This window comes from Silene latifolia, chromosome 11 (assembly GCF_048544455.1).
Source record: "Silene latifolia isolate original U9 population chromosome 11, ASM4854445v1, whole genome shotgun sequence".
Taxonomy (NCBI): Eukaryota; Viridiplantae; Streptophyta; class Magnoliopsida; order Caryophyllales; family Caryophyllaceae; genus Silene; species Silene latifolia.
Window position 1 is genome coordinate 21,671,241 of NC_133536.1, and position 23,824 is coordinate 21,695,064.

The window sequence follows — 23,824 nt, forward strand, 5'->3', positions numbered from 1 at the left end:
TATGACTATAAAAATATAAAATATATATTCTATTAAATTTAAATAACTTGTCCCGTGTACTAAATATCCTGAGATATCGAGTCACGTGTTTGTATCTATCTATTTTTTATTTTTTTTTGACAACAACAAAGAACATAGCTTGTCCGTATCTATCTTAGTATTACCTAGTTTAGAATAACATATGTTGCCAAAAAATGAGACACAGTCGTCAATAAAATTGTCAAAATTACTTGCCCAAAGTCCCGAGTCTTTACCAACTATCATTAAGGACTAATTCTCACATCAAAATTCTAAAAAGTTTATTGAATCAAATCATCAAAAATTGGTATATAACGTGTGAAAATCCAAGGGGATACAATATCAAATATTTTAAACAAAACGAAATAAAGTTAATTAGGTTACAAAGTTTGAACATGTCAATAATAAGTTACAACATACGACCTTGCCAATTCTATATGTGCATGAGTCATGACCACTTCAAATTAACAACAGTTTTAACTTCTATAATCAACTATAAATAGGTCATTTTACCCATGCAAATTATTATCCAAACTTCTCAATAACTTCTTCCTTTCAAAGCTAAATATAGCAATAACTACAAAGCTTATAACACCAAGAATGGCGAACCATAACACCTTTGTTGTTCTGGCACTTATGGCCTTAACTTCCTTTGTGGCTTATGCTACTGATCCCACCCAACTTCAAGATTTTTGCGTCGGAGTTAAAGACCCTAAGGAAGCACGTACGTCTTCTCCCTTAATATGTTTCTGTTAATCTCGTCCAATTTTATTCAAGTCGTTTATTTTCAATTTTGACGTACAAGTTTTTGACATATACTGTGATACATCATAGCATAATAGTACTTCGAAAAATTATGAAGCATAACATAGACCATTCATATGAGTTCCATATATAGCAGCGATCATTGCATGCATAAATACATTTTTCTCCTTAATTTTCTAGAGATTAAATATCAGTTATATTATCTTTTCAATAATTGAATATTTCATTCGTACTTGAATTTCCCACTAAAGTTTATTTCTATGTAGTGTTTGTGAATGGCCTTTTTTGCAAGAATCCAATGGAAGCAACACCCGACGATTTTTTCTACAAAGGGCTAGACGTACCCGGGAAGCCCAACAACTTGGGAGTCAATGTCACAATGGTTACAGCAATGCAAGTACCTGGTCTCAACACCCTTGGTATATCGTTGGCTAGGATTGACTTTGCACCTTACGGACTCAATCCACCCCACACCCACCCTCGTGCCACTGAAGTCTTGACCGTCTTGGAAGGAACCCTCTATGTCGGGTTTGTGACATCCAACCTTCCAAACGGAGGAAACAAACTGTTCACTAAGGTGTTAAACAAAGGAGATGTTTTCGTGTTTCCACAGGGCCTCGTTCACTTTCAGTTTAATGTTGGTAATTGCCCAGCTGTGGCTATTGCTGGGTTGAGCAGCCAAAACCCCGGAGTTGTGACAATCGCCAACGCGGTGTTTGGAGCACAGCCACCTATCTCGGTCGATGTTCTAGCCAAGGCCTTCCAGTTGGATGCCAACGTGGTCAAGTTCCTTCAGTCTCACTTTGGGACGAGCTCTTAATTTAAGTATCGACTACGTACAAGGCACCATCATTATATAGTCATACTATCTAAGTTTGGATTAATATTGTAATAAATAACAATACTCAAATATATAGTAATTCGATGTGTTAACAAATATACCAAGTGCGGAGTAAGAAATATTGAGATATATAATACGGAATAATTTAGTACGTGTTTGAATTTACATACACACGTATGCATATGTTTTCTAAATGATTCTTTTTCTCGATAATTGTAGTCATGGACAAAGTCACAAAATGAACGCATATAGCCAACATACAGCCTTTAAACTATAACTATCGTCAAGAAATGAAAACATACAATAAGTCCAACAGATAAGCATTAAACAAGCTTAAAGAACCTGCGCGGGCAAAGCCCACATGATTTCTAGTCATGCCCGATAACCACTCCGGCACGTCCACTTTGTTGTTCTTAATTTGGTATGTTACTTATATAAACCTGATGTCGGCAGTTACTTGTCTATGCTGCAAACTTTTTTTTTTTTGGATTTGAACCTATGCTGTAGATCTTTTTATCCATTCGACATTACACTCACATTTATATAAGGCGATTTTCACAAGTATCAATGCAAAGTTACAAGTGAATGGACTTAAACATAAACCCTAAAGTAACTAGTTACAATCTTATCTTAATAAATTCAAGTACATTTAGTGCAATTCTATGCACCCACGTTATAAACTCAAGTGTATTTCATTTCACTTTTCGTAAATTTTATTCCATGAGATAGTAACAATGGTAAAATTCACAATCCCACAACCATAGTAAAATCAACCTTAAGACATAAAAATGCATTGTTCATGGAGTTTTAAGAGAAGTTGGAAAATTTCACCCAAGTTTTTAAGACGAAATCGGTTTTATTTTGGGACCACATACTACATTATCAACCAAGATAGTAGTCTTATAAGGCAATTAAACTAAGTTTTACTCATGATAAATCAAAATTTGGGCATAACTTGTCTAAAATTCGGAAATTTAAGACGAAATTTTCACATATTAAACAAGATCCATTCATGACAACAAAAGTTAAGTCTTTGTTGTCCAATTCTACACAACAACAATCACCAAAATTCTATCATTGACTCAAGAACACCATTTTCGAGTTCATCAATAGTGGACAAAATTTCATCACAAATATTTGATTTTTATCAATAATTTTGGTGTAAAAAGCTTACTAGTATCATGAATTAAGCAAAATAAACAACTAATTAACAAAACTCAAAAGATTTTAGAGTAGATTTAAAGAAAACTCAAATTGGGTCCACTCGGTCGAGTGGAGTAATAAGATGAATTCCAAGCAAAATAGAACAACAATGGAGGTTTTTGGGGAACTTTTGCTGAAGAAAGAGATGAAGATATGAAGATAAGAATGAAAAATGGAGGAGATAAAGGCTTTTAGCCGTGTAGTCCAACCCGTGTGAACTCACTCGGTCGAATACGACTTTACTCGGTCGAGTGGAAGACCCACTCGGTCGAGTGACGGTTTTTTCAAGAATGTATTACATCCTGGAATTGGGTCCACTCGGTCGAGTGCTTGCTTACTCGGTCGAGTTGGTACTCGCACTCGGTCAAGTTATTTCGTTGGGTCTAAAGTCTCAATAAAATCTTATCGATGGGTTTCCTGCAAGACAATACAAGTGCACCGTCTATCGGTGACTCATCCCGAGTTAGCTCATGCGACATCAACATCGCCGTTCTTTATCTACTACATCTATACTAGCACTAACTCTACCAAAACGATCACAATTTATATACTAACGGTAGCACTATCAAGTGTTAGATAAATACACGGTATGAATCAAGAGAATGGAATTATCATCTTCCAAAAGGTGTCATGACATGTAAATTCACTCATCAAATTTTCTGTATCTTACCATACACATGCGAAACTCATAACACGTAAGAGTCCAACAATAATCATATCATTCATGCAATCACACAACAATGTCTATATCGTTCACCCTTACTTATAACCACCCACGTAGTGACCAACTGAGGCAATAAGCACTAGTTTTGATATGAGCGCGCCCACTCATCCAAAACCGATCTCCTATTGTACTCATGTCGGGTTCATTTCATTAGACACACCTAGGTTCAATTTGGTTCATTCGTTTTGGGTTCTAAAATCGAAGCTCTGATACCATTTTGTAACACCCCTTTCTTACCCGGCCAAGGTAATTGGGAAATGTTACCTTCTCGGTTTTCCAAGGCGGTGAAACCGGAGTTGCAATTAAGAAACAATTAATATAAATGAAATATTTAGTGGATTACATAAACATAAATGAATGAACAAATGAAATGAATAATACAACTCATGGCTACTAAACTAATCTAATCAATTATGCTCGACTCGAATGCCATCACGGCTCGTCCCTTCTCCCGCATGCTACCAAGGCTTACCTGTAAACAACTGCTCCCCATATGATCGGAAAAATCATATGGATCGATACAGGCCACCCCGAAAATAGGTGACATTTACATGGACACAACAAACGTTAGTTTCAATACACAAACATAAGACATGACTCGATAAGTGTAGACGCGACATACTTATGTCAATGAGACTCGATTATGCAATCACCATACCAATACCGGGACACGTCCACTACACCACACCTCACACAAAGGTACCGGGACACGCCCAGATATACCGGGTCCGGAAGCCAACCGGATCCCCTGCCAGACATCGTGCCTCAACCACACGAGTCCCTCTGTGACTCCAGCCATTAATGTGCACATCTGTAATACTCAGGATATTTAAGGACTCTTTTGACCGACCCATTGACCAGGAAAGACCTTAGAAAGGGATTGGTGAGAGAGAGGTAGGCTAGGGTTAGAGGAAGAGAAACTGTCGAAAATATATAACATATCGCGGCGATATAAAAGTGTCCATATTAATAAAAGTTACAACAAAGTTCTTGTGCATAGCCTTCTTTCCTTATATGCTTGTCTTCCATGACCATTTTCCGGCTATGTTGTATGTTCATCTTCCGGCTATGTTGTCTTGTGGTGAGTTAAAATGCTATGTTGTCTTTTGGTGAAGTAAAGTGTCATAACTGGCAAGAGAATAAGATTTTAGTGATATAGTGGGGTTACGGGCCAGTTGTATGATAATCGTTGTCTTGTACAAATAATATTTTAGTGATATAGTGGGGTTACGGGCCAGTTGTGTGATAATCGCTATCTTGTACAAATAAGATTTTAGTGATATAGTGGGGTTAAGGGCCAGTTGTGTGATAATCGCTGTCTTGTATAATGAAGGTTTGGGGATAATATTTGCCGCTATGCTAGATGGAACGTCTTTGAGGTGGCTAACCTCATTGTTGAGATGAATGGGCTGAACTTCGGGGACGAAGTTCTTTTAAGAGGGGAAGACTGTAATACCCAAGATATTTAAGGACTCTTTTGACCGACCCATTGACCAGGAAAGACCTTAGAAAGGGATAAGTGAGAGACTAGGTTGGGATAGGTACCTTACAAGAGTCTTTACTCGACCTAGCAGGGACTACTCGGCTGAGTGTTGTGTATACTCGACCGAGTAGAGCCTACTCCGCCGAGTATATGAGTACTCGACCGAGTATGGCTGCTGTCGACGCGTTGATATAAAAATGCAGGTTCGCAAGATTTATTTCATTTCCACATTTTCGACAGTTTCTCTTCCTCTAACCCTAGCCTATCTCTCTCTCACCAATCACCTCTACCTTCACACACTCTCATATATGTAGCCTACACCTCAACCATGGGAAAGACAGGGTTTGCATATGAAGGATGTATGCGTGGTCGTCGTTCAAGTCACCGTCGGTCCGCGTCATTAGGATTCATCTCGGAGTCTTGCTTGGCTGTATGTGGATGCATTACATGGTTGGCAATGAGGTAGGGTTTGGTACTTAGTTTCTGGCTAATTGATTTAAGATGCTTTGTTGTATTGTGTATATTGGTTGTTTGCTGATCATCGTCGGAGTGTTGGTGCGGTTGTGGTGTAGTGATTGTGATGTTGTTGTGATGTTTGTGGTGGAGTCACTTACGGGAGTGGCTTCACGCCCTAGTTCACCCTCCGTGGAACCTGCCACGGGAGGGGATGTGCACATTAAGGGACAGGGTTATCGCTCGTTGATGAGCAGGATTTAGGTGGGAATTGGCTGCGGTCCCCCACTGGTGGCGTAGGCTACCTGTTGCGATGGGTAGTCTGGCAGGGCTACACACTTTGGTGTGTAGTCGGTTACTGTATAAGATCGGGAGACTGGAGATGGTGAATGATTAGTTGGATTCTTATCATATCTGTCTTATCTTGATTATGCAGTACTGACCTCATGTTATGTTTTCAAAATTGTGGTGATCCATTTGGGGATGGTGAGCAGTTGGCTTAGTAGGTACAGTTCATCTGTTGCTGCTGGGCATGGAGGGAACCGAGTCATCACGCTACCGGTCTAGATATGCAGAGGCATGAGTCTATAATAGTCTGTGTCACCACTTGTAACCAGTTTGTATTTTGGTTGTAAAGTGTTAAAATAATTAACTTGTAAATGTTCTTTATTGTCTATTTGATCTACTACCTTGGGCAACCGAGATGGTAACACCTTCATACACTGAGATGGCCCTTGGTAAGGCATCCTGGTGTACGGGGGTGTTACAAAGTGGTATCAGAGCCGACGATTTTGGAACCTGAACCAATGAACCAAATGGATATAGGGTGTCGAATTAAAATGAACCTGGTGTATGTACGTTGGGAGCCCCAACCGATGCTAGATTTTGGGTGAGTAGGCGCTCTCATTTCAAAATCACGGCCCTATAGTGCTTAAGCCAGCCACTGGGAAGGGTAGTTGATAGGAATTGTTGTTTGAAAGATGTTTGCTAAGTATGTCTGTTAATTGTATCACATGTACCAATGTGAGTCTTGCATGTATTAGCGATGGTAGTGATGAAGTCTTAAATCTGTGGGAATTGTTGCTGAGTTGTGAATAGCTATTTGGAGTGATGAAATGTAGAACTTTTCTGTGTATGGTAAGGTTAAGTTGAATGATCTATTTAATATTGGTTGCATCATACAATGGTTAATGTTTCACGAACGTCTTGCTTAATGTGAGTATAAGATGAACTGCGAAATGTGTAATGTTGTGGCTACAAATATTAGTCCTTACAGGTGTAGTAACTAGTTGAATTATACATACGAGTTGTGAAGTAATTGTGGGGGTAGTGAAGCAGGGAATATAGGTGGAAACGTTGATTGAATTGGTAATGGATATGCATAATTTGTGTATGAGGTGTGTGTATGTGGTAGAAGCAAGCTCTAACGGTGACGAGCCCGATTACACGGAACTCCGAACAATATTAATTGTTTTGCAGGTGCATTAAAATTCAAAATTTCGTTCCTGCTCTTTGATACTCGGTCGAGTAAAGACGCATACTCGACCGAGTAGTCCAGACTCGGCCGAGTATACTAGTACTCGACCGAGTGCTCATTCTTGTCAGATTAGAATCGCTACTGTTCTTGCGTACTCGACCGAGTATTCCGAATACTCGACCGAGTAGTCCATACTCGGCCGAGTAAGCCCAATACTCGACCGAGTACGGTTTTATCGTGACTCAGCCGGGCTATTCAAAAACCCTATGTCGCCTTTTCTTTTCTCATTTCCGCCTCCAATACTTCCTTCTTCTTCCCTCTAAACCTCCATGTCCCTCATCTCTCAAGCTCTTGGGTGATTTCTTGGTGGTTGCTTGTTCATTACTTGCCAAAACTTCTTTTAAGGTAAGGTTTTAAATTAATTTCTTCCTTTATTATTAAAGTTGTGGTATGATTTTGTTCAAACATCGAATCCCTACCATGTGTGGCTGAAATCAAGCTTTTCTTCTAATTCCTTGGATTTAATTGCTTTTACACACCGTCTATGTCGTCACTAGAGCAATTTCATGGCTTAAATCGCTTCTTGAATTTTCTAGGGTTTGTTCAAATAAAAAATTTCACTCTTTTCTTGTTTTAACATGCTATTTCAAAGCCCCTTGATGTTGAGAATGATGTCTTTCAGTAAAATACTTGGTGTTTTGGGTGAGAAAATTTCGCCTTAAAATTTCGTCTTAAAAATTGTATAAAGTCAGAAAAACAGTCCATCTATGGCAAAATTTTGTGTAAAGTGTCTTTGCTAAAACCTATATTTTCGCAGTATGCCGAACACAAGAGGCAACGCAAACAAGAGGACTCGTGCCAATGTTCAGTTCGAGACGGGTCAGTCAAGTCAAGAACCCGTCGTACCACCGGTGGAAGCCGATCCATCGGTAATCTTTTCTGATTTCAAACAGCGTAAGGCCTTCATAGCCTTGATGAAACGTCCTTTCCGACCTACTCGGTGTGTGAACCCCGAGATTTTGGAGACCTTGGGAATTAAGAGGGACATAACCCATATCTTGAGACCTTAGGAATGCAGGGGTTGTACCACTTGAGGAAGAAGTCTTATCCTCACTTGACCTATGAGTTTTTGAGCTCGTTCGTTTATGACATGAAGGATAAAACTGTCTCCTTCCGCCTCATGAACGAGGACCATGAGTTGACCCTGGATGGGTTTGTTGGCCACCTGGGCCTAGAGGCTGAGGGGACGGGGTATCTTAGCGATGTGGCTAAGAATAGTGGGGCACCTCTTTATCTTCCTTACTTGACTGGCCGACCTGCTCCTAGTGCTAGTGCTATGTTGATTAATGATATTCAGCACGTGTCCCTCCGTATGTTCCTTAGGATGACGACCTGTCTGTTGTACTTGAGAGATGATGTGAGCAAGCTTAATTCTTATGAGGTTATGCTGTTGATGTCTTTCCTGAACCTGCACCGTAGGAAGCCCTTTTACTATAGTGCTTCGGGGATAGTGTGCTCCAACCTTAAGCGCATGACACAGTCCCTGAACCGTCACATTGCTTGCGGGGCCATAATGACCCACTTAGCTCAGCGTCTGACAGATTTTGAGGCACCACCTCTCTCGGGGGATGAGTATGTTGAGACTATGCCTACCATGAACGCCACGTATTGGTGTCAGAACAGATGGTTGAGGAAGATGGCTGATGGGTCTTATGCCTGGAGGGTGAAGGGATCTATGTGGATGGTACTCCCCGACTATGCCCGTCTTCCCGTTGTTGACCACTTAGCTGAGTGGGAGCCTGTAGGTGGCATGCCTAGACCTGGACCTCAGTCCTATTTGATTGACCCCACCTTTCTCCTAGACTTGCCCGAGCCTTCAGTGACTTCTGAGGGACAACAACCTCCTCCCCCACCTCGCGAGCGCCATAGAGTCAGACAGTCTAGGGTGGATCAGGTTAAGACTGAGTCCTCTTACTCCACACCGGACTTCTATCCTCAGCAGTAATCGCCCTACCCCATAGTGTATGACCCTAGGATGCAGGTGAGCGATTTGACCGAGCGGATCTCCACCATATTGGTGCTTCACAACATGCATGAGATGGCCCTTAATCAAGTCATAGGGACTATGCTGGCACAGCCTGTTTGGTGGAGAGGATCTGGAGTGGATACGGGAGTTTTCCATAGCTATGAAGTGGATCCCAGCTTTTGGAGGCCACCGGAGGAGACCGAGTTTGGCTGTCTCGTGGGACCGTGGGGAGCCAACTATGGCAGTCAGCTAGGAGGTGGAAACTACTCAGCATCCGGTTATCAGGGAGCTAGTACCTCGGGAGTAGAAGCATCGGGTGCAGGCGGTGATAATGTGATGGAGGAGGGTCCTGGCCTTTGATCTTTTCCATGTATTTTCTAGACTCGTTTCAGATTTTATGGATATTTATCGTTCTTGCCGTACTTTTATTTGGATGACTGTACTTGGCCTTAAGTCCATTACTTGTTTAGCATACTATGGTGGTGATTTGTGTGACTTGGACATGCATTCAGTATGGTAGTCGTAATTTGTTGTAGGATAGTTTATGGGCGAATCATGTTTCATTGCTGGAAAAGCTCTCTGCCCGTGAAAACTCGACCGAGTATAGCTTACTCGACCGAGTAGACTATTATACTCGACCGAGTAGAGCTTACTCGACCGAGTTATCACTCATACTCGGCCGAGTATTACTGTTACAAGAACTTTTCGAGTTTAACATTGTTTCAATCATCAGATCTTTGGATACTTGTATGTTAATCCTTTTGTGTGTACTTAGTAGAGTTGTTTAGCTTAAACAAGGGTTATACAATGAGATGCGGTCTGCTATATATATATATATATATATATATATATATATATATATATATATATATATATATATATATATATATATATATATATATAGAGAGAGAGAGAGAGAGAGAGAGAAGAGATCAACTAAGTCCCTTATATCATATTAAGTCCATAAGTCTTAATGTGAGCTGTTGGATGAAGCAAATCAATGGACAAGATTGCACACAAAAAAGCGCACTAAAACCCTTCAACATATATATATTTCTAGAATTACCTCTCTCCTCTTGGCCACTACCCCATGCATGCTACTGTTATGTCCATCAGACCATCAGTCTTTCATCATTTCCCTCCTCATTTCCCATAAAATTCAAAACAACTTACGTTTTCCCCCTCAATTTCCTGTCATTTTATCTTCCGTTTATTTTCTTCACAGTCCTGATAATTCCACTCGCCATTTTCATATCCACCAATTAATTTCAACTCGCAATTAACTCCACTCGCCATTTTCATCTCCACCAATTAATTCCAACTCGCCTGCAAACCGCCATTCTTTGATAAGGTATTTTTCCATTTATTATTTAGTGATTTTCTACTTGTTGTTTGTTAATTATTGCCTTGTTAAACTATCATACAACGAGTTCATTTGGTTTTTTCAATTTTCAATTATGGTTTTGCTGCCGTTGATTTGTTCAATTGTTAATTATGGTTTTGGAAACGAAATACGAGTTCATTTGATTTGTTCAATGGTTTTTGCCAAGAAACCTGAATCAAAGGTAAAAAATCTCGTCTTTTTTGTATAACTATTATAGAATGATGTATAACTTCAACAAAATATATGCATAATTTGAATCCCAATTGTTTGTCATCTACAGATGGATGATGTAGAAAGTATTGACAAGGGATCGGATACCACGGTTAAAAGTTTGTCTTTTTATAACTGCAGTCAGTCGTTGTATAACTTTGATTACATTTTGAATAAATTTTGTTTTCAGAATGTATAAGTCTTGTTATTAGATGTATAACTCTACTTTTATTTCGTGTAACTCTTCTATTAGTTTTTGTATAACTAAAGTTATACATTCTGAAAACTAAAGTTATACATTCTATGCTTAGAGTTATACAATGTATGCTTAGAGCTATACAATATATGTCTAGAGTTATACATTATATACTTAGAGTTATACAATATATGTCTAGAGTTATACATTATATACTTGGAGTTATACATTATATGCCTAGAGTTATACAATATATGCCTAGAGTTATACATTATATAACTTTATTTTTCAGAATGTCTAACTCTTGTTATTATATGTATAACTCTACTTTTATTCCGTATAGCTCTTCTGATTATCTCGTCTTTTTTGTATAACTCTTATAGAATGATGTATAACTTCAACTAAAGTATGGATGATGCATAATTTGAATCCCAATTGTTTGTCATCTACAGATGGATGATGTACAAAGTATTGACAAGGGACTTGATACCAAGGTTAAAAGTTTGACTTTTTATTCCTGCAGTTATTTGTTGTATAACTCTGATTACATTTTGAATAACTTTTGTATTCAGAATGTATAACTCTTGTTATTATATGTATAACTCTACTTTTATTCCGTGTAACTCTTGGTATTCTCTGACTAACTCTACTTTCAGTATGTATAACTTTACTTATATTTTTTTATAACTCTGACTATTTTTTGTATAACTTTAGTTCACAGTATGTCTATTTCTTTGTTGCAAATATCTCTAACTGCAACTACAATATGTCTAATTTTGGTTGTTGTCCTTGTTTATCCCCAGATGGCTGACGCAAAGTTAAAGGTAAAGAGGGTGCACGAAATCATGGTTTCGTATCGACCTCAAAAGCTTGTCTCTCTGATTGAAAAGCTTAATGAGGACCAGGTGGCCGCTGTTAAGAAAATTGGGTTTGGTGGCCTTTTAGAGCTTAAGATTAGCAGTTTCCCACTTGCACACGTTCGCCTATTTTTGGAGTCCTTCTCTGATGGGTCATATGTGTTCAGGGCTTCTCGGAATAAGGAGTTTATGATCAGTAAGCATGACGTGCATGACTGTTTTTTGATACCTTTTGGAGCCAACCCTCTTCCGCTGGTACCTACTGGCCCGTAGAAGGGTTCCAATGATCCCCAAAATAAAGCGCTCAACGACAAATGGCGGCAAGCTTACGGAGTGGAGAAAGCTTCTAGTTCAATAAATTTAGGGAAAGTGTGGAAGGAACTTATGGTACGAAGAGGCGGACGATCATTTTTGCCGGCTATTTGTTTTATTTTCTCTGTCTTTATTCCTCGCACCCACCCCAAACAACGGGATAGATTTAAAGCTTTTAAGGGCTGTAGAAGACCCTAAAGCCATTCCGCATTTCGACTGGTGCTCTTATATTTTGGAAATTATGATGAAAGCGGGGACAAATTGTAAAAAGTCGGCAAAGATGTTGGGTGGCTGTATCCCCTTCCTCATGATAACCTACTTTCAGCGATATGATTACAAGGGTAGGCCGTGCCTCCACGATCTACCTCTGATTAAGCATTGGGATGAAAAATTGCTTGTAGAAAGGCTAAAATGGGAGGTGTCTCAAGGGATATTGGGTAGGTTAACTTTGTCTAAGACCAAGTATCCGAGGTGCCTTCAAGGTCCCTCTTATGTTAAGAGTTTGGACAGTATCACCCTCAGCAACTCTCGTGAACCTAAACTACTCTTGCTATCAGCGCCCCCTCTCCCATGCTCAACTTCTGATAAGAAGTTCATTCAGATTGAACTACCAGCAGGTGTCGAAGATGACCAGGAATTGAAAGCTAGGGTGTCGATGTAAGTTCAATCTATTATATATTTTGCAGATTGATTTTGTTTCAACTTATAATCATTTTGGATTGAAACTTATAATTAGGTATAATAGTTATGTGCATCTGTATAACTTTAACGACCATTTTGTATAACTTTGTCTTTATTATGTATAACTTTACTGAAAGTGGTACTTTTATAATGTGTGTAACTCTAATGCCTCTTTTTATAACTTTATTGTTCAATATTTACAACTGCAACGACCGTTTGGTATAACTCTTACCCATATGTGTATAACTCTAAGGCCAATATATAACTTCTGGTTTATATATTTTGCAGATTGATTTTGTTTCAACTGAACGAACCCATCTATTATAATATAACTAACTTACTGTACTTCTTCAATGCAGCGTATCCACGAGCTTTATCTACAGATGCAAAGGAGCGCTATTGTGTTCTATTCATGGTACGCAGATGTAACCGCAAGGATCAAAGCTGCAACAAGTGAACCGACTGGCCTAAAGCCTAGTCAGGCCTCCCAAGAATTCTTTGAGGGTGAAAAGATTCAACAGTACATCGCTGAAGTAGAACATATTGCAGAAAGGCTGAAGGTTTCTGTTGGTAACACACCTGCATTTGAAGAGGTAGTTCATGTGTCCCCAAAAAAAAGATGACGGAATCGATGCATTTACGCGTCAAATAAGCGAAGTTCTGTCTAGTATGGCCAATGAGGGCGGTGGCAGGGGTGGTAAGCCTTGCGTTGAGTCGCGTGGAGAGTCGGAGAAAGCTGACTTGCCAATGAAATCAGTTGCAGTTTCATGGTCACAGATTATGGAGGAAGTGGGAGGTGTTACAGTATATTCTTTGAAATCGGTAGATGCTAGCCCAGGTTAGAGGATCAAGATGTTCACAGCCCGGTCCAAACTGAAAGAGAGTTGTTGTTGGAGGCGAAATACACAGAGGAGGAAATTGACCTAGCTTACGGACGGTCAGAGGCAGTTGAAACTCGGCTTGGGGTAGGTGATGAGGTGCATGACCATGTACTTGGAGAGGGAATGAAAGAAAATGTTGAAAGTTTGTCAGGCCATCAACCGTCAGATAAGTAGATGGAAAAATCTGAGGTCCCATCGTTGCCAATGGATACACAAGAATTAATGGAGTGTATGTTTTCTACTATTGAAATGAAGGAAGCTTTATGTGGACCTCTAGCAGCCGAGAGTGGTCATGATGACGAGGTAAGTTTGTGAAACTGTCCTAAATATTTGTTATACATTCATTTTTTTTATACACTATTAGTCCTTTAAATTTCATATAAGGTAACAGTATGCACAACTCCAGTAATTCTGAAGTGAAACTTATAATTAGGTATAATAGTGATGTGGATCTGTATAACTTCAACGACCGTTTGGTATAACTCTTACCCATATGTGTATAACTCTAACGCCAATATGTATAACTCTTATACCATATATGTATAATTCTTACCCATATAAAACTTTACCAGCACATATGTATAACTCTTGCCCATCTATGTATAACTGTAATGCATTGTTTCTCTAACTTTGTGACCTCTTTGTATCACTTTATTGTTCAATCTGTAACTTCTTTTTACAAAAGCATGGTGTTTAATTTTACTTATTTTAAATCAGGCCAATGTACTAAAGGCTGCAACTGAAAATGTGGAACAACAATCTATCCACTTGGGTGAAAATGTAGTTGTTGTCGATGGTGCGAAGGTCACCCCAGGGGATCAGTCAACAGAATGGAGTGCCTCTAACATCCCTATGACTTCCATGAGCACGACATATGTGAATGAGGCATTTTCCGGGGTTGAAGAGCGCACGAGTAGTGTGGACAAAGAAGTTGGGGTAGTTGATAACGTCGGTGCTAGAGTGGAGCCGGTTGCACCACATGTAATACTACGGTTTTACGAGTCTTTGGGTACTCTATCGAGTGCGGCTTACTCTGTCGAGTAAGTATGTTTGAGTTACGAAACAACAGTCTTCTTGTAGGGTACTCGATCGAGTAGCCTTGGCACTCGATCGAGTAAGTGGCACTCGATCGAGTACGAGACTTACTCGATCGAGTAAGTCGGCCTTTGGGTGATATTTGACGGGTTTTGTTAATAATGCGGATTAATATATATAATACTCCGTTATCTTTTCTAAACACTTTTTACAAACCTAATACACATAAACAGAGATTGCAAACTACGTTGTTCAATACATTCGCATTATTGGCAAATCCCGGAGCTAGAGGAGTCGGTTTCATTCGTTCTTGATATCGTTGTGATCCTTGCGTCAAGGGTAAGTCTTACGTATCATTTTTATAGCGTTTGGGTAGTTTTGGTTAAACCCTAATTTGGGAATTGGGGATTTTGTGGTTATATTGTTGTGGTAGTGATTGTATGATTATGTGTATAGGAGGAGGGTTCGTAGAAGAAAGGTTTTGAGACAGCTCCTATATCGTCTGAGTTGTGATTGCTTTCCAGGTAGGGTTTCCCTACTCGGTATTAATTACATGATTGTGGTGTTTGTGCTGTAGATAGTAATTGTTGATTGTTTCAGACGGTTGTGATATTATATTGTTGAATGTTTCAGACGGTTGTTGAGGTTGTGTTGTGATTACTGTTTATCTGTCTGTGTTCTTCGGGGTGTGTCCCTAGCTGAGTGGGGTCACTTGCGGGAGTGGCTTCACGCCCTTGATTCGCCTTATGTGGAACCCGCAACAGAAGGGATGTGCACATTAATGAACCTGGGTTTATCGCTCGATGAGATAAGCGGGGCTTAGGTGGGAATGGCTGCGGTCCCCCACTGGCGGTGTGGAGTATCTGTTGCGATGGATACTCTGGCAGTACTACACACTCACTTTAGTGTGTAGTCAGTTGTGTGGAGATTGATGATGGAGATTGGAGACTGTTGTGTTGATTGAATTGTTGGCAGTTGTTTCATGTTTGGTTTTATCGTGTAATTAGTACTGACCCCGTCGTTTGTTTTGTAAAACTGTGGTGATCCAGTCGAGGATGGTGAGCAGTTGTTGAGCAGGCTTGATATGACGCTTTTGGGCTAGCTGGGATGAGTTATCACATGGATTAGAAGAGTCTTCCGCTGTGTCAGACGATGTCTTTAGTTTTCAGTTTGACTAGTAGACATTTGGTTTTGGATCTTGTACTTGAATTATTAGTTTGGTTTTGATTATGTAAACATTTAAATTATATTTACCTTTAAAGTACATTTTATTATTGTCTTATGATATTCATTGGCTTGGGTAACCGAGATGGTAGCACTTCCATGCCTTAAGTGGTCCTGGTAAGGCACTTGGAGTATGGGGGTGTTACAAAATGGTATCAGAGCGATGATCCTGAAACCTGTAACAAATGAACCTAATGAATATAGGGAGTCAAATTAAAATGAACCCGGGGTAGAAGTTGTATGAGCTAATGCAAAGGCTTGGGAGACGTCCTAAAGTCGTGAACTTGCCCTACAATTTTGAACCGGTCACATGGGGTACGTGTCAGGATCGTATGTGTTGTCTTCTGGTTTGTGTATGTACATGATAACATCTGGTGTGAATTGTTGGATGTTGGATGAGGAGAATTGGAGGTGCGGAATAAGAATTGAAAGATATATGATTTATATGTTGCGTTGAATGAAAAGCATGTTGTTTGTTTATAATGTGGCATATTGGTAATATGAAGTAGATCATTTTGTTGATATATAAAAGTTGCGTATATATATATATATATGCATGCGTAGTTGTTGTTACTATGTTGGAATATAGAAGTTCTATAAAATGTTGGGAAGGTAAGATGAGCATGCGGGTAGTTATACGAGTCTGCATGACTTGATCGAGTGGGGGGCACTCGATCGAGTGAGTCTGACTCGATCGAGTGGTGAGTTAGTGTTTTTCTGGGCAGAAGTGTGTTTTTGGGTACTCGATCGAGTACATAGGGGCACTCGATCGAGTAGGATCCGCTCGATCGAGTGGCTTGTCAGCTCGGTCAAGTGTGTATTTGGGCAGAAGTCTGATCAGGTTCTGAAGTCGAGGCACTCGATCGAGTAGGTTGGGCACTCGATCGAGTGGCCTCAACTCGATCGAGTGGGTTCTGGTACTCGATCGAGTGGGTTCTGTACAGGTCGTATGCGTGTTTTGAGTTATAGTATGAGTGTTTATGTCTACCTTTTCTTATATAGTTACAAGATGCCGCCAAAGAGAAATGCCTTGTATGCTAGAGCTGAGAGTATGACAGTTAATGACGTGGTAAAGATGTTGGAGCATCAAGATGCTCTCACGGAAGCTTTGAAGAGAGTGGGGAAGGATAAGGAAGTTGATCCCTCCAAGATTAGTATTCATATAGCTAGGTTCAACCCGAAAGAGTACAAGGGAACAGGGGCGCCAATTCTTCTGGATAATTGGCATAGGGAGATAGAGAATATCCTAGAGTTGGTGCATTGCCCGGATGAGTTGAAAGTGGAACAAGCTGCGTTCTACTTGAGGGGAGCAGGATGTGAGTGGTGGGATAAGTTCAAGGTGAGTGCTAGGGAGATGTATATGAACCAGGGTCTACCTACAATACCTTGGGAGGAGTTCAGGAAAGCCATGAGACGTGAGTTTGTGCCGGAGCATGTGAGGAGTAAGCTGAGGGAGGAGTTTGATGAGTTTAAGATGACATCTGATATGACGGTAGCTGATTATTACCACAAGTTTAATGAGAAGTCCAGATATGCTGAGGATATGGGGCTAACTGAGGAGAATTTAGCTTTGAGGTTTGAGAAGGGATTGACCCCCAAGATCATGGAGAAGCTACCGGTGGGAGTCCTTACAGATGTTAAGGAAGTCTATGAGCGAGCTGGGAGGGCTGAGAGATTGGTTGAGATGACCAAAGAGAGAGGTGCTGAGAAGAGGAAAGCTGAGAGTGAAGGGGGTGGTCAGTCCGGCTATAAGAAGAGTAATCACAATCAGGTGAGAGCTTATTCTTCTGGTTCAGGGTTTAGTGCTGGGGTTTCATACGGGCGTGGCCGTGGTAGTAGTGATGGTACTTGGGGTATGGCCTACTTTAACTGTAGCGGTGTGGGCCACAAGAGACATGAGTGCACCACTGTGGCGAGTGGGGCTTTCCAGAGACCGTCACAGGGGAGCTTTTCTCAGGGTCCTGCATAGAGTTATGCTAGTAACAGACCGGTTGGGTCATGGAGCAACAGGGGAGGTCAGAACAACAACGGTGGGGGTAACCGCAATGGCGTTAATTCTCATCAAAGATCAGCTACGAACACCAACAACAACCAAGGGTCGGGTGCTAAGCCGACTACCTCAGCTAGTACTGTCCTGGGAGGTGGGCAGAAAACCAGTGGCAAGCTGTTTATGATGGAGAAGAAAGCAGCTGAGGATGATGCTCACGTTATCACTGGTACATTTCTTGTTAATGGTGTTTATACCTTTGTTTTGTTTGATTCAGGAGCGTCACAATCATTTGTATCTTCGAGTCATGTTAAAAGGTTGGGTTTGAGTGAGTATGAGTCTGTAAGAGAGACAGTTTTTATCCCTTCGGGTGAGTCTGTATCATGTGGGAGGTTGTATAGAGATGTATCCATGTCAGTTGGGCAAGTTGATCTACCTGTAGACTTTCTAGAGTTTCCTTTAGACGGTTTTGAGATAGTCAGGATGGATTGGTTGGGAAAGTACAAAGCTAAGATAGATTGTCATCAAAAGAAAATTTCTCTAAGAGGTCCTAAGGGGATTAGTTTATCTTATCGTGGGTTTGTTGTCAAACCCAAAGTCAAGTTGATTGCAGCTGTGACATTGAAGTCCTATATGAGGAAGGGGTGCACGTTGATTCTGTGCCATGTGAGGGATCACAGTGTTGAGAGTCCGACAATTGAGCAGATACCAGTTGTGGGAGAGTTTGTAGATGTCTTTCCAGAGGAGATTTAGGGGTTACCAACGAAGAGGGAGATAGATTTCAGTGTTGAGTTGAAACTGGGGACGGGGCCAATCTCTAAGGCACCATACCGTATGGGTCCTAAGGAGTTGGAGGAGCTAAGGAAGAAGTTAGATGATCTGATTGAGAGGGGATACATTAGACCTAGTGTATCACCGTGGGGAGCACCAGTTCTGTTTGTGAAAAAGAAAGATGGGAGTCTGAGGTTGTGCATAGATTACAGAGAGCTGAACAGAGTGACGGTGAAGAACAAGTATCCTTTGCCAAGGATAGATGACCTGTTTGATCAATTAAGTGGTACAACAGTCTTTTCTAAGATTGATTTGAGGTCGGGGTACCATCAGGTGAAGATTAGAGAGAAGGACATACCAAAGACAACTTTCACGTCGAGTTATGGTCATTATGAGTATGTGGTGATGCCGTTTGGGTTATCTAATGCACCAGCAGTGTTTATGGATTTGATGAACCGGCTCTTCAGTCAGTTTTTGGACAAGTTTGTGGTGGTTTTCATTGTTGACATCTTAGTCTTTTCTAAGACTAAGGAGGAGCATGAGGAGTATCTGAGGATTGTGTTGCAGACCTTGAGGGAGCACGAGTTGTATGCAAAGTTGTCCAAGTGTGAGTTCTGGTTGGAGAAATTTGCTTTTCTGGGGCATGTGATTTCAAAGGAAGGGGTAGCTGTGGATCCTGCAAAGATTGAGGCAGTTACCAAGTGGGAAGCACCAAAGAATGTAGCGGAGATCAGGAGTTTCTTGGGTTTAGCTGGGTATTATCGACGGTTCGTGAAATATTTCTTCAAGATTGCTAGACCTATGACCGCTTTGATGAGGAAAGAGAACAGGTTTCGCTGGGATGAAAGTTGTGAGAAGGCGTTCCAAACATTAAAGGAGCATTTGACCACAACTCCAATCTTAGCATTGCTTGAAGGGAGTGAGAACTTTGAAGTGTATACGGATGCTTCAAAGAATGGGTTGGGTTATGTGTTAATGCAGAATGGGAAAGTGATTTCCTATGCTTCTAGGAAATTGAAACCTTATGAGGAGAACTATCCGACGTATGATCTGGAGTTGGGTGCAGTTGTGTTTGCTCTTAGGATTTGGAGACATTACCTATATGGGGCGGCCTTTAAGGTATTTTCGAATCACAAGAGTCTCAAGTAAATCTTCACTCAAAAGGAGTTGAACATGAGACAGAGGAGGTGGATGGTGTTGATTGGCGATTATGACATGGATATTATTTACCATGAAGGGAAAGCCAATGTGGTTGCTGATGCTTTGAGTAGGAAGAGTGTGCATTCTTTGTGCACATCCATATCTTTGATGAGATTGAGAGATGAGGTTGGAGAGTTTGGGATACATATGATTCAGAAAGGGGATGCTGTGGGAGATTTGACAGTGCAACCTGATCTTTATGATGATATTCGCAGTAAACAGGCGTTGGATCCCAAGATAGTGGAGTGGAGAGCTGGAGTAGAGAAAAGGACAGTGTCTAGATTCTCTATTCATACAGATGGTAGTGTGAGATTTGATGGGAGGTGGTGTGTACCTAATGATGAGGAGCTGAAAAAGATGATTATGACAGAGGCTCATTGCACACCATACTCGGTACATCCAGGCGGTGACAAGTTACATCCAGGCGTTGTTTGACATGTTAGTGAGTGAAAGGGGAGAAGCAACGACCACAAGGTAAGATTCAGTCTCTTGAGGTACCTGAGTGGAAGTGAGAGTCTATTTCTATGGATTTCATTGTGGGTTTACCGAAGAGTCAACAGGGTAACAACATGATATGGGTTATAGTGGATCGGTTGACCAACTCAGCTCATTTTGTGCCAATGAAAGATACATGGACTAAGGCACAATTAGCCATGGCTTATAGGAAGAATGTGGTGAGATTGCATGGGGTACCTACGGATATAGTGTCCGACAAATATTAGAGATTTATCTCACGATTTTGGAAAGAATTGCAGGAGTCTTTGGGAACTACATTGAAGATGAGTACAACATTTCATCCTGCGATAGATGGTCAGACAGAGAGGACAATTAAGACTCTAGAGGATATGTTGCGAGCTTGTGCTATGGATTTTGGTGGTAGCTGGGAACAGAGGTTAGATTTGATAGAGTTTCTTACAACAACAGCTACCACACCAGTATTGGCATGGCGCCATTTGAGGCCTTATATGGGAGGAGATGTAGGAGTCTGATTTGTTAGGACGACAGTGCTGAGGCAGTAGTTTTGGGACCAGAGATGGTACATGAGATGGTGGAGCAGATTAAGCTAATTAGACAGAAGATGCGAGCGGCTCAAGATCGACAAAAGAGTTATGCTGATCTTGTTGGAGCTTGTGTCCTCCACAAATAAGTGTGATAACATTTATAAATCTCTTACAGGTTCACAAGGGTATACTTCGTATTTTAATCAGTTGATTAACGATTACCTAATAACGGTTGGCTTGCTAGAAAGTTTGACGTTATTATCATACAGATGGCGGTGATCAACTGGTCCCTAAAGGTCACACCTATAGGATGTGTTTGAGAGATGTGGTTATAGAAATATGATCACATTGATGCCTAATATGACTAAACAGTTAGTCAATGTGTTGATGAGACAATTATTTAATGAAGATTAAATAAAATTAGTTGAGACGAATTAATCATCAATTAAGTAAATTAAATATAATAAGTTATATTTAATTAAATGTATGTAATGTTAGCTTGGACGAATTAATCTGTTAATTCGTAATTAAATGTAATCGGTTATATTTAATATCAACAAGATGAATGTGTCATAGTGGTAATAGTGAGGGTACACAAACCAAGAGGTCATGGGTTCGATCCTCAATAGATGACAATTTAACACATTTTATACATTTTTGGAATAACCAAAATAAGGAAATAATACTCCTTATTTTGGTAATTGGGCCGAAATTAGAGGATGAAAAAAATCCACCCTAATCTACCCTAACACACGGTTTAAGAGGGTAGATGGGTGAATTATTTCTAACCTAATTTTTCTACTCATTCTCCTGCCTCCTCTCATCAGAAAAAAAAACACAAAACAACCTAAATTTTTACAGAAAATTTGGATCGATTCTAGCATTATCAAAGGGCATATCTCATATCGTCTTGGGTGCAACTAATAGGCGAATATCAACTTTGATATTGTTCTTAGGCCGTTTTTGCTAGGTCCGAAGGTTATTTCTAAATCCTATATACTTTTGTTTATGTAATTTTATTTTATGACTAGTGATCATCTTCATAAAATTCGTTATAATCCTTATATATTAAGCGATGTATATAGATAAATCCCACATGTGGTATAGTGGTATAGTGACACAGCCATGAAAACGCGAGAAGCTTTCTCCCCAAGCAAACCCTAAAAATCCTAAAACTTCATCGTTTTTTTTTCTTTTTCAGCTTGAATTCATGGCAAAAACACGAGCACGCAATAAACAAAACGTAGTAGATGATAGTATAGTAACTGGAGAACCAATTGTAGAGGACGAAACCCATATTGTGGAGAATTTAGAGGAAACTGTGGTGAACTCATCTGCAGATACTTCAGGTATGGTCCATACTGAAACTGTGGGACAATTGCTTAATCTTACTGGATTGTTAGATAAACCTGTAACTGAGAATCCTGTAATTGAATTGGATACTACTGTACCTTCTACCTCGGGGGTCATACCACATGCGACAGAACTTGGTATTGGATTCTCTAAACCATGGGCTACCATTGCGAAACCTAAACAGGGGATGAGTCTCCATTATTGTGATACAAGCGCTGAAAAATGGAATTGTAGAGATTGAGGAGGAGGACGTTGAGGATGGCATAAAATTCTGGCAGAATACTCTTATGGGGAACTTCCTGGGTGCTAAGCCTAAACTCAAAAAGGTGGATGAATTTGTTCAAAAGTATTGGCAGAATATTGACAGGCCCATAGTCCAGTATTATAAGAAAGGGTGGTACAGTTTTCGGTTTCTATCTGCACATGACATGAATGAAATTTTGAAAGGGGGGCCATGGAATATGGGTTCCAGCACTCTAATTCTTAAGCAATGGTCACCTACTTTCTCTAAGGAGATGGATTCAATTTCCATTGTTCCTGCTTGGATTTTGTTTCCAGACTTGGATCCATTCATGTGGTCTGAGAAAGTACTGAGCAAGATGGCTAGTGTGGTTGGTAAGCCATTATTTGCTGACTTACCTACTACATTCAAATCTAAACTATCCTTTGCCAGGGTTTTGGTTGAAGTGAATGTGGCAGAAGAACTACCTACAACTTTGCAGCTCACTTCTCCATTCCATGGCATAACACAACAGAGAATCATATATGAATGGCTGCCGCATTACTGTCATTGCTGTAGAAAATTGGGCCACACAAAGGAGCACTGTAAATTCACGAAGATCAATAAGAAATTAGCTGAGCAGGCAAAGAAAGTGACGCAGGAATATAGACCAGTTCAGACTGCTGTTACTACTCATACCACAGTTGCCCAGGACTCAGAATGCTATGTGCCAGGCCATATTCCTCCTAAGTTGGCTGAGCAGACACCTTCTGAAACAACACTTGAGAGCTCAGAATGTCTGGGACTAGGCTCTACTTCTGTTGCTTCAGGAGGGAGCTCTCCAGCTAATGATAAAAGGGAGGGTTCAGGAAGCCATAAGCTAGGTCAAAAGAGTACTGTTGGTACTGAAGTTAGTAACAGTGGAGTGGAACTGAATGAGACATCTCAACTAAATGATAGCATTCCCATACAGAATACTTTTGAGGCTTTACAGGAAGAGGAAGTTGCATTAATGACACAGTTGGTGGTAACTCTGGATGAGGAGCCATCTGACCCAGGGAAATGATAATCTCATCTTGGAATATTAGGGGTTTTAATGACCCAATAAAGCAGCAGGAAGTTAGGGGTTATTTACTAGCTAATAATATTGATATTTTTGGTTTGTTGGAGACTAGAGTGAAGAAGAATAATGCTGCTGCAATTAGTAGAACTTTTGCTTCTTATCAGGTTTTAAATAATTACTCCCACCATTACAATGGTAGGATATGGGTTTTCTTGAATAAAAGGAAGGTTACATTACTCTCATCTCATGTTCATGATCAACTGATACATTTGGAGCTCCTTCATCATATATCTAACCAAACAGTCCACATTACTTTTATATATGGAAGCAATGATGCTGGAGTCAGGGAAAGATTATGGGATGATTTAAGGGGTTTAAGTCACAGAGTTACTAATTGGATCATTTTGGGAGACTTCAATATTGTTAGGGTAATGGTGGAACGAGTTGGACCAAATCCAC

At 40.3% G+C, this 23,824-nt stretch overlaps 1 protein-coding gene across 1 annotated transcript; it reads left to right on the plus strand.

Annotated features, from left to right (window-relative positions):
• The first annotated feature begins 431 nt into the window (after positions 1-431).
• Positions 432-1,603, plus strand: LOC141613076 (germin-like protein). Its single transcript, XM_074431813.1, has 2 exons — positions 432-742; positions 1,050-1,603. The coding sequence occupies exons 1-2, from the start codon at positions 619-621 to the stop codon at positions 1,601-1,603; spliced, it is 678 nt and encodes a 225-aa protein (XP_074287914.1). The 5' UTR covers positions 432-618.
• The last annotated feature ends 22,221 nt before the right edge of the window (positions 1,604-23,824 follow it).